Here is an 11,492-nt window from a genome sequence, read left to right on the forward strand (position 1 = left end):
TTTAGTCGTTGCAATGCTTTCTTGAATCGATACGAATTCCTCCATGCTCATGTCTTTTACCATCCTAATTCAAAACTCAGTAGCTATGGTTGCTTGCTTCCAACAAAAATAAAGAAATCGATAAAAAAATGGGAGTCACTTACAGGGCTAACCGCATTCTTTAGTTCAGCTTTGGCTTCAAGTTTCAGTACAAAGATCGAGGGAATGAAATGCTGAGCCTGTAATGAGCTTTTGTTGCCGAAGCTGTCTGTGGTTCTCTCCAGCAGAAGATCCAATCTGGGTCTGAAGTTGGATATCTCATTCTTCAAAACCAGAGGATTTCATGGCAGGAATTTCGAAATCCGTCTGCTTCGTTTAGAAGACCTGACCCCGAGTGAGTGACGATATAGGAAGACAGCGGAGAGCGATAGATAGAAGAGTAAACAAGGAGTGAAAGTGAATTCACTGTCACTTGCACCAACAGGACTAAGAAGTCATATTCCCTTTGGATTTTCATTTTCTAAGCTTTTGGTTGATTCGAATTTTAGAGCCCGGCAAACTCAGGCCAACCACCGCTAATTCGATGAGATCTTTATCTAGAATATCGTATCAAGCATACCTTTTGGATCGATTCGTAGATCAACCAGAGAAGACTGAGAATAATCTTTTAAGAAAACCCATTTTGTTATGTAGTTAAGTAAATCTTGGCTGAGTTCCTTTAGGCGATTACTTGATCCACAGCAAAGTCAACGATAGCGGGTCTGCATCCTTGTGAATAGAAGAAACAGAGGATGCTCTTGTCACTGCTTAGAAATCGACTCTGCGCCTCGCTTCACAGCAGCGGCAGATTCTATAGCGACGTCAGTAAGCTACACCCGGAGACCGCGGTTTTTAGTTTTGGAGATGGTAGCAATGGCGCCCTTGGGCTGACCTTCTCATTTGGAGGCGACGCCTATGAGCCCACGCAGGTTCCTGGCCTTCCTCCAAATATATCCAATATCGGGGTCGGTCATTATCATTCTCTTGCTGTTACGAGCGAAGGAGAAGTGTGGGCGTGGGGAAGAAATGAGGAAGGTCAGCTGGGGAGGGGCGCGAGGGCTCCAAGGTGAGATTCTGATCCCATTCTATCTACTTGAGTTTCTCCTGTTACTACTTTTTTTTTTTTACTTCTGGAACTCATGTACATCATCTTTATGCTGAAAGGTAGGAACCTGTTCCAACTAACATTTTCGATTCCGTTCAAGGTGTTTACATTCTGTGTTTAACCAAAGGTTGTTTTACTTTGCTTCGAATTTCTGGAGATGTGCTGCTTTTTTGTTGTTGAAGGACAGTTTCGATTCGTCCCTGTTTTTCCCTTATGTGGTGCTTTCAGTCAGCTTTTTCTTTCACAACCCTTTCAGAAACCCGTAGTTTGGTGCTGTAAATAAATGTGAACAATTTGTTCAATTTGGTGATAATTTAAGTTGGTAACCATTTGTGATTTGTCTTTCGACAATTATCACGAATGTAGTGTCTTTTTCTTTTCCGATTCCGCATGTGCATGTGTTCTAAGGGAAACTGTTGTGTAGAATAACTGGTTAAGGCTTGTTTTGAACGAAGTTTGGAATTTTTTCTGTAGGCATAAAACATCTCTTTCTTTATCTTATTCAGCTGGTTTTGCTGGGTAGGATGTGGGTAGAAATCGCTCGTGTTCTAAACCCATTTACTGGAATGTGTGTTTTTCGTGGGAGGCCAATTGTTTAATCTATACTAGGATGCCGTCCTCTGAAGAAGAGCTTCTTCTGGGCATTAGTGTAGGTTTACCTTTAAAAAAGTGTTTTTGCTGGTGAAGCTTTCTCCGGAAGGAATAGTATTGAAGCTTTTCCTTTGGGAAACTGTGTATTTTTCTAAACACCATTGCCCTCTTGGTCTAATCTGAACCCAAACTCCCGATGACTATTTCAGATTGGTATATTTATCTTTAATTTGACTTAGCAACAGAGTGTAGTTTGCTAGTTGGTGCTCACTGCTTTCATGATGTGTGTGCATGAATTTTAACTATTATTATTTTCTTATTACATCCATAGATGTCTATTATTACAAGTATCAGAATTATTTGAGAATTCTGATGGTGTTTACTTTTATCTCAGCAATGAAACTCTGATTTTATCTTTGAATGGATCAAAGGTTATTATCATTACCTTTCTTGAAATAACTGACATAAGGGGCATGTCAAGTTGACTGCAAGAACTAACTGTAATCTTGGACTATGTAGTATCTGAAGATGAGATTGTTTCCCCTTGGTGGATTTCTTTCTTAGATTGTTGTGATATGGTTACTGCCAGAGATTCTTGGAACCAACCAACAAGGGTAGAAGGCCTGGAACGAGTAAGAGTGAGAGCTGCATTTGCATCTGGTGTTGCTTCAATGGCCATTGATGACAATGGTTCTTTGTGGGTCTGGGGGAAATCCAAGAGGGGCCAGCTTGGTCTTGGAAAAGGTATTACTGAGGCTAGGACACCTACAAGGGTGGAAGCACTTGCTGGTGAAGAGATAGTTAAGGTATTTCTTACCTTGTTTTACCTTACGAAGAATGAGCAAAGGGTTTGGTGCTTGAATGGCTCTATAATCTGCAAAAGGTTGTGGCCAGTCAAAAAAAGCTTCTGATTGTATATTTAACAATTTCAGTTTCAACTTTCAAGCTAATTGATGGAACCGGGAGAGCAAGAATTGAGGCATACTAATATTAAAATTGAGCAGTCTTTTTGAATGAATAAGACAAAGATCAAAGGAAGAAGAGAAAACAGTTTGATGAATTTTAATTTTCTACACTGGTTTATAGTGGCATAAAGAGTTTTATGAAGATTAAATAAAATACAGACAATGTGAACAACATTTATGCTAATTTTTCTAATGTGTTCTTAACTCTCTCCATTTCTCTCTCTATACTTTAAAGGTCTAAAAATTGAAGTAAAATAATGTAAACCCAGGGATGCACAATCATATCCATTAAATAAGGTCCGGGCCTCATTTTGATCCCTGCACAAGAACTTCTTTTGGATATTTTGGCAGATCTTAAGGCAGAAATAAGTTTTTTGGCTTAGCTTGCATGAGTATAACTGCTAATGAAGACATTTTCTATAAGGCAGCTGGTTTAGGTGACTGTTGCAATTTATATAAAAGATAGTAATACTTTTCAAGAAAAACATTAAAGATAGTAATAATTGTTAATGATAATGGCAAATGTACTGTTTTTATATTGTTTTTACATTTTAGCTTTTTAAGGCTTACGGATCTTAAGAGTGAACTCATGCTAAATACTCCACAACACTAATATAAGACATCTTACCTTCGTTGCTTGATGGTTTGGTAATTTAGGACCATTGATAGTTTGTCTTGCAAATAAACTATCATTTCTTACATTTGTTTTCCTCATATATGGCTTCTCAGTTGCCAGCCCCAGTTCCAAGGAAAATTGCCTCCTGTTTTTTAACTTCTCTTCTCAGGTTCCTTGCCTGACAATTTGATTCATGTTAAATTTGGATGGCAATTCTATCTGTCTTGTTGTGCTCTGTTTGCTGTTATCACTTTCTCAAAGAAAAAAAAAAACCGTCTTGTGTATAAACAGGTGTCACTTGGATGGGGTCATGCTCTTGCACAAACTGTCGATGGCAAACTAATTGGCTGGGGTTATGCAGCAGCAGGAAGGTTGGGACAATTAGGCAAAGCTTTGGAAGCTTCCAATCTATCTAATTCTATTTCCCCTCTATCTCCTAAGAAATCCTGTTCGACACTGGAAGATGCGGAGAACCTAGTCTTGCATCAAATAGAGAGAGAGAAACATATGCCTATTATATGGGGTCCATGTCTTGTTCAAGAACTCCATGCTCACAAAGTTATAGATGTTGCTTGTGGCCTGGATCATTCTACTGTCCTTTGTGGTGAGTGTCTTCTATACTATCAATCACTTACATTCGTTCTGGCTTCAAGCCCGTGTTTTTGCCACACTGTTTCAGGTGACAGAGTCCTATTGAGTGGTGGAGACAACAGCTATGGCCAGTTGGGTAGAATTGTGGGGGGTTCGGATCTTCTCCCTGTGCACACAGACTTACCCGTGGCATCCGTGTCAGCGGGCCTTGGTCATTGCCTAGCAATTTGTCAGGTTGCAGGGGAGGCAAAGCGGGTGATCTCTTGGGGATGGAACTGCAGTTCACAGCTTGGGCGTCAGGGGCCTGAAAATCGTCCACAGTTAGTTGAGGGCCTTGCTGGGGAGACTCCACTCTCAGTATCTTGTGGGAGAGTACATTCGTTGGTTCTCACTTCAAAGAAAGAAATTTGGACCTGGGGTAGTGGCAAGAATGGCAGGTTGGGGTTAGGAAGCTCAGGTGATGAAGCAGAACCTACTCTCGTGGAAAGTTTAGCCGGCTGGGAAATTCTGCAGGCGGTGTCGGGTTTTGACCATACACTAGTGCTTGTCGCCAAATAACTTGAACGGGCACGAAACATTTTTTATTTGCTCTTCCGAGTATTGCAAATAATTTAAGTCTTTACACCCTTGTCATAAGAATCAACAAAATCTTTTCATAAAAACCTTGTATAGAAGTAAGGTCAGTGAAAATTTCAAAACAGATACAGCACTAAAATAAGCCTGTTATTTACATCTGTCCTAGAGGCAATCTGCTCATGAGTTGATGATAAACAGATGATCCGGTTGAGACTGGGTGACTGGGTTCTGATATAGGCTCTTCCTTTGGTTCTCCTTTGGGCATCATCATAAATCCCATCTCATTCATTCTTCTTTGCTGCTGCTGTCCAAAGAAAGAATGGTGGATGGGCAGATCCGGCATCTTTGCTTGAACTGGAGCACCTAAACCGCCTATAGCTAAGTTCGCCATTGCTGGCTGACCCATTCCGAATGAAAAATTTGACGATGGCCGAAGTGGCTGTCTTCCTGGGAAGCTAAATGTGCCTAGGGCTGACCTATCAAACCCATGGATCTGGGATGGCTCTGGTCTGGAGACATAGGAAGGAGCGGTTTGTGCAGGTCCCACGCTTGTTGTTCCAGAGTGAACATGGCTACTATTCCTTGCTGCTGGCACATCATGATTGTGTTTACCCTCGTATGTGGTGATCACTGATTTGAGGTCATGTGATGCCCTCTCGACATGCTTCCTGACAGTGCAGCCAGCATTCGTGCACTTGTAGTAACTCCTGGTTTGGGAAAAACAAACAAATCAGCCAACAAACAGACTAGCAGCAGAAGACTGCTACACCTAGCTAACATTCTCTGTGTTGAACGATACAAGATGACAGCAAATTGAGATGATTCTGATCCCAATCAAATCTCATGGCATGCCGGGAAAGCAGACAGTAAGATTAGGTATCATAGTGAAACAACCTTGGATTTGGATTTCCCTTGACAACTTTCTGTCCATACTTGCGCCAGCGGTACCCATCATCAAGAATATCAACTTCACTAGTCGTTTGAACCACTACTCTTGGTTCGCGAATTGCTCTTGAGCTTCCATTCATCTCTGTCACACAATTATCAATCTTCCTGCAATGTTCGGCATTCACAGTGAGTACATGTATTAAACATGAGAAATTTATCAGTCTGTAATTCAAGTCACCAAACCTACCGTCTCTTGGACTCTGATTCATCCCCCTCATCGTCGTAGCCTAATGATACACTTCCATGTGTGCCCCGGTCATCCTCATCATCGTCATTAGATATTGCGGACGAGACATCTATGGCATCTGTGGTGTCAATTCGGGTTCCATTATGTGCTACTGCAGATGTAGCGGGCTCACTAAACTCAGTGGGTATAGATGCAGAGGATGCTGTCTCCATGCTATTGTGCAACCAGTTTGATGCACCAATAAGTTTGACACGCTGTGCACTACCCCATCTGGATTGTTGTTCTCCATCTAGCCCAGTTTGTGCCCCCTGTTGTTCACTGTTATTCTCCATGTCCTGCGGCAGCTGGGGAGACCCAATGCTGGACCGGCGATTTGGTGACGGTTTGGGGTGATTATGTGCTCCTTTATAAATGATTTCAGTTATATGGCCCTCGTGGGAGCGCTCAACCTTCTTCTTGACTTGACAATTCAGATGCGTGCATTTGTAATAGCTGCGTGGAAATTCACTGCCTTTCACTTGCTTCTGCCCATACTTCCTCCAATTATATCCATCCTCAGAGGGGGCACCGACAACCATTGAAGTAATCTCTCCCCTCTGTTCTCCTTCACCATCGTCTTGATCATCAGGTGGTGAAGATTGCTCACCATGGTTACTAAGAGGTTCTGATACCTTATGATCGGATACCATATTACCTTTAGAATCTTTTCCAATAGTTGATGGAGTAAAGTTTTGCTGAGGTTGGAGTTCTTGTGGCCCATGACAGTGAACTTGTACGTTTTCAAGGACCTGAGTTGCAACTGAGCGCTCAGAGTGAGCTGAGACTTCAATATTGGGCAAAGACTGAGGATGGTTGGTGAGACCTGCTAGCTGAGGCAGTTCAAAATCTTGAGTAGACTGGAAACACTTGTGAAGAAAAAAAGCCAGTACTATTCTCTCAATGCATAATCGTTTCTTGATAAACGTATGAAACTTGACAAGCTAAATGTCCAGCTAAGAAATCCACTGCGAGCTAACAATTCATTTCTTGAAATTTCAGAATGTAAGAAAAATATTAGAATTAAGGAAATTACTTTGTTTCCCAAACTTGCAAAGTATGAGGAACTCAATTCCACATGAGGCTTGAACGTAAAGTGTGTTGCATCTCTGCCTTCAAAGCTGTGATCGTTCTCTGTAACAGGAGACATCCCGATAGGGATTGAGCTCTTCTCACCATATTCTAGAAAGGCAAGTTTCCCAGTGGTTGGAGATTGTTGAGCCTGCAAAAATGATGGGTTGCAAATTAAGACAAGAAAGCACAGATACGAAGAAAGGATAAAATTACTCAGATGAAAAAAAATGAAAAACAAGTATGACGAGTAGCCACCAAGAACAGGTAAGTTGTCTCTACGAAAATTCATGTTATTCTCTCAAAGTTAAAACACTATTTTAACAACAGCCATTTGGGCATGAAATATAACAAAGCTTATGACGATATAGGCCAATCTTACCAGTGAATTTGAAAGGAACACAGGAGAATCTAAAAGAGTAGTTGGACTGAGACCAGGAGGAATTGTTAGGTACGGGGACCGGGTTTCTGGGGGTGTAGAAGGCAAATTGGAACTCCTAATTCTGGCTGTATTTATCTTAGGAGCATTAAACCCTGCTCTGGCTGCCATTCTCTCAGCAAGGCCGCCTTTTGGACTTGGTCTCTGACCAGAAGATACATTTGGTTCCAACAGATGATCACAAGATGCTCCAGCACCAAGTTCATCTTCTTTATCAAAATTGGTTGAACCTTCACGACTTCCAAATCCCTGTGGAGGACCCTGGTTCGCGTTATCTGTTACGACATCAGCAAATGATCTGGGGCAGAAATCGTCACTTAAAAGGGACGAGAAGAAGGTCCTTGGACTGGGGTTTGGAGGAGCCCATTCTCCAACCACAGCTGCGTTGTCGTCCATTCCAGCCAGGGCAGTTCAGGTCTTCTCTAACTTGGACAAATTTTCTTGGATCCCTCACTCGTTGGGATAGATCGGATCCTGAAAGATTTTAAATGAAACTCATAAACTCAAAATCCCATTAAGATAGCAGACGTTTGAAAATTCTCAAATCGATTCCAGGCCATGTTGATCACAGAAGTCGAATGCGGAGAAATTAGAAAATAGAAAACTCGAAAGATGGAAAACTAGGAAATTCATAAAAGCCACTTGTAATCATCACTCGACGAAATAACTCAGCTCCAAAATCAGCTGAAAAAGGGACATTTACAGGAAGAACGTGCGCATTACGCAACATAAGATTAATAATAAGAACAAAAACGAGGTCCGGGAAAAGCGATCACAGTTCAAAAGATGTTTGGGGGGGACCACCTGTGTGATCGAGAAGTTGAAAAATATACAGAAGCCATCGGAGAAGAACAGAGAAAAAACAGAGAGAGAGAAAGTATGAGCTGAAAAGGATGCAGGCTGATCCAGTGTCCTCTCGGGAACATAATTAGAGAAGTTCACAACTCGCCAAATAGAAAACTTTCCCACTGCTAACCTAAATCATAACATATCACCTGATATGCAAGAAACAACGAGACATAGCAAAAAGTGAATCATTTATATACCTTTAAACCAAATGCCAACATAGATCCAGGTTTCTCTCGTTGTTCCGCACGTAAGCCGGTCCTCCAAGTCGGTCCCTCTCAGGTTTTTTGCGGTGCGGCCAGACTCAGAATTCTATTCTACCTGAGAAATCAGGCATCCATTAAGCAAGCAGAATTCAAATCCAAGCCCGTCGAAATCATAAAATGTAAGTGAAAAAACACCGACTTCCATGAATGTGAGAAAAAAAAATGATCTGAAAAAATGCATAAAATGAAAATCACCGAGTCTCCGTTTTTCTGCCGGAAAAAAAGTAAAAAGAGAAAAAGAAGCAGACAACAAATATCCTCAAACAGCTGATCGTCTACACGGGAAAAAAACAAATCATTCCAAAAAATAAGGAAGCAAGCACGCAATCCAGATATTCCAACGAAACTCGATCACCAAGCCAGAGTTCCGTATCCATCGAAACCCATCACTCCAATTGTGCAGACAGCAGGACAACCCTCTAGCCCAGAAAAAAGGAAAAGAAAACATCCAATCCATTTTTTTAAAGTTAAAAACCCAAGACAAATTCATATCCCAATGATTCGATTGAAATGAGCGAATGTACACCAATGATTAAAGGTGTTTCAGAAGCAGAGCCGGCCCTAGAGAAAACGGAAAGAACAAGACCTGACCCAGAACAGACTGGATTTCCTTTTAGAATATCAACAGCAGAGGAAACACTGTCCCCCTTCTGCCAATTATTTCCCGCTCTGCTGCTTGACAGGAGAAATTAAATTGAAAGAGAAGGTGAATGAAGAGAGAGAGAGAGAGAGAGAGAGAGGTGGGATGAGGGGAAGAGGTCTAGAGAGAGAAAGCAGGGTCGTTTGACCGCGACCCAAAGTGGGGTGGAGTCGTTGGAGGAGGGCTCATATGGGCAGCTGTTCTTATCCTCAGTTTTTCTTGCCTTTTTCTGGCCGATTCATGTCGGTCTGCCACATGGCAATATCTTGTCAGGACGCCAATCATGATTAGTTTTTGTTTCACAATCTCAACACGTGGATGATCGGATCACCTCTTCATTTTTATTAATCGGAAGTAATTGAATCCACCGCCAAAAAGCGGTTCCTAAAACTATGATTAATTAGGAACAAGGACAACCGCATTTTTTTAACATTACATTTCTATTAATTATTTATTAAAGTCTTAATTAATCAAATCGTTAAAAAGCAAGGTGTGCCCTGCCTCTCTTTTCATTGTGCTTGTTTCAATGCAATTTATTACAAGATGATGCCCCCCATGACTTTTTTGTTCCCAGTTATGATTATTATCCGATCAATTCCCGGCTACTTAAAAACCTCTTAAACCCATAACATGCCCTAGAAGAAAATAATCCGCCGGACATTACGCTTTTGTGATATAATTTTGTACCACACTCACCGTAACTTTCCTCTCTTCAAGTCAACAAGTTTGATGATTCCCACACTAATCTTCGCCACTTCGGGTGTTTAATTAGGAAGATTTTAGCAGATTTGCACAGTTAGCTCTAATTTAGTTGCATTAATGATGCTTCATACATATTCGTACAAATTAACTACATTTTTATTCTAACTGTCTAAATTCCTCAATTAAACAGCTGAAGTTATCATATTCACATGATTCTGATCTTTGTACCCACAATTGAGCATATGCACATACCGGTACCGGTGCATGATATAACTATATCTTCCTCAGATGCTTAACCTTGAAGGCTTTGTTTCTTAATACAAATACTTAAATCTAATCCTAATCTTCCGATTCCAAACGAATAAACAATTGAAGTAGCCCTAATCTCTACTTCAATCCGATTAATCTTCCTACCCAGACGTTAGAAGAATCAAACATATTTTAATCCGTTCAATATCAGGCCGTGCCTCCGATTCTCGCCACAAAAACCGTATCATAAGAATCCCTGGATCACTTACAGCGTAATCAGCCATTGCACCGAATATTATCGAACACTTTGTCTGCAATCGACATGAGATGCAGAATTCGATCGTTCCTGTTCAGTCGACAAGTTCGAGAATCCGTACGAGGACTATAAAGATCAGGTAGTTATTGTCCGATTAAGATCCGAGTTTTTGTGAGAGGGACGGTGTGGAGACAGGTCGAATTAATGGGGGAAATAAAGAGTTGTTGGAAGGTTGATGGATTGAGATACTTGCAGACGCGTTATTTTGATGAAAGAGAGGAGGGAGCACGAAGTACCTGTCGCTAGCGAGGCCGAAGACTCGGGGGAATCTGAGGAGATTTTGTACTTGAGTGATTGCTCGTCATGTGACTGCTGTATCTCTCCTTGTACAAAAGACCGGTCAAGGCTGTTCGTCTTCGGCATCTTTAGTTTGCAGAGAATCAGACGCCAGATCCGTCACAGAAAACACTTTTTTTATGGTTGATCCCGGTGCAGAATGGACGAGCCGACCATCTTCTGAGGAAATCAATCAGATCTGCAAAAATTTCTGCAGAATAGAAAGGAAGTTTTTGACGTCTGACGTCTGGGAGAGACTCGAGTTTTCAACAGTCCAAAATTGATCCACCAAACAAAGACTGGTTAGGTTTAATATTGTCGTTGAGAATTTAATTTGAGTAATACAGGAGGAGCTACCTTCTAGAGTAGAGAATATTTATATTTCGTAACTACCTGGTTAATCCGCTGCAGAAAATCGTCAAGAAAGGAAGACGCTGAAAGAATCTATATTATATGTTCAAAAGAGGTTGACGACCCTGTCAAGCGTCAAGAAGACGGACTCTTCTCTTCTATTTGTTGAATCCAAATCGAAAGCTCAGGTAAGCGGAATACCACTATTTCTGTCTTTGCTTAAGATTAACAACAAGCCTGTAGTCCCTGAGAAGTGGAGAGAACAGACAAATGTGTTATAATCATTTGTTCTTTCAATATTACATTAATGAATTAAAGACAAATAAAAATAAATAAATTAAATTAAAACATCATGTAATTAATTTAAAAATTAAATTAAATTAAGCAACAAATAGAACAATTAGATGATAGTTAGAACATAATATAATATGTAAAAATAAAATTATATAAATTTAATTGTATATTAATGATATAAATTTATCCATAAACTATGTAAAAAACAAATTACATTTTTTTAACACATTCTTTCTATTACCATTACATGTACCAAATAATTCATGTATCATACATCTCCCAACTGTTTCATATATTCTTTTGTCAATGTCAATAATGCACTAACTCTTTAGCATATCAATTTTTTTTAATGGCGGTTTCCTAATTAAAGCTTCACATATATTTTGAGCACATTCTTTCTATCATGCAT

The 11,492-nt window shown here is 40.5% G+C and overlaps 2 protein-coding genes across 5 annotated transcripts; one reads left to right on the forward strand and one right to left on the reverse strand.

Annotated features, from left to right (window-relative positions):
• The first annotated feature begins 177 nt into the window (after positions 1 to 177).
• Positions 178 to 4,480, forward strand: LOC137940273 (ultraviolet-B receptor UVR8). Its single transcript, XM_068785228.1, has 4 exons — positions 178 to 1,084; positions 2,304 to 2,520; positions 3,587 to 3,899; positions 3,975 to 4,480. The coding sequence occupies exons 1-4, from the start codon at positions 771 to 773 to the stop codon at positions 4,442 to 4,444; spliced, it is 1,314 nt and encodes a 437-aa protein (XP_068641329.1). The 5' UTR covers positions 178 to 770; the 3' UTR covers positions 4,445 to 4,480.
• Positions 4,481 to 4,519: 39 nt separating this feature from the next.
• LOC137940272 (probable WRKY transcription factor 2) lies at positions 4,520 to 9,033 on the reverse strand. 4 transcript variants are annotated; one of them, XM_068785225.1, is made up of 7 exons: positions 8,847 to 9,033; positions 8,190 to 8,310; positions 7,087 to 7,617; positions 6,670 to 6,855; positions 5,598 to 6,466; positions 5,357 to 5,515; positions 4,520 to 5,169 (listed from the first exon to the last, which is right to left on the reverse strand). In XM_068785225.1, the coding sequence occupies exons 3-7, from the start codon at positions 7,537 to 7,539 to the stop codon at positions 4,614 to 4,616; spliced, it is 2,223 nt and encodes a 740-aa protein (XP_068641326.1). In that variant the 5' UTR covers positions 7,540 to 7,617; positions 8,190 to 8,310; positions 8,847 to 9,033; the 3' UTR covers positions 4,520 to 4,613. The 4 variants fall into 4 exon arrangements, with proteins under 4 accessions (XP_068641326.1, XP_068641325.1, XP_068641328.1 ...); XM_068785224.1 differs by having other exon boundaries at positions 8,842 to 9,033; XM_068785227.1 differs by lacking the exon at positions 8,847 to 9,033 and adding an exon at positions 8,603 to 8,791.
• Between the last annotated feature and the right edge of the window lie 2,459 nt (positions 9,034 to 11,492).

This window comes from Aristolochia californica, unplaced genomic scaffold (assembly GCF_029961685.1).
Source record: "Aristolochia californica isolate CCGP_79_NKW_82.1479 unplaced genomic scaffold, dmAriCali1.0.hap1 SCAF_9, whole genome shotgun sequence".
NCBI lineage: Eukaryota > Viridiplantae > Streptophyta > Magnoliopsida > Piperales > Aristolochiaceae > Aristolochia > Aristolochia californica.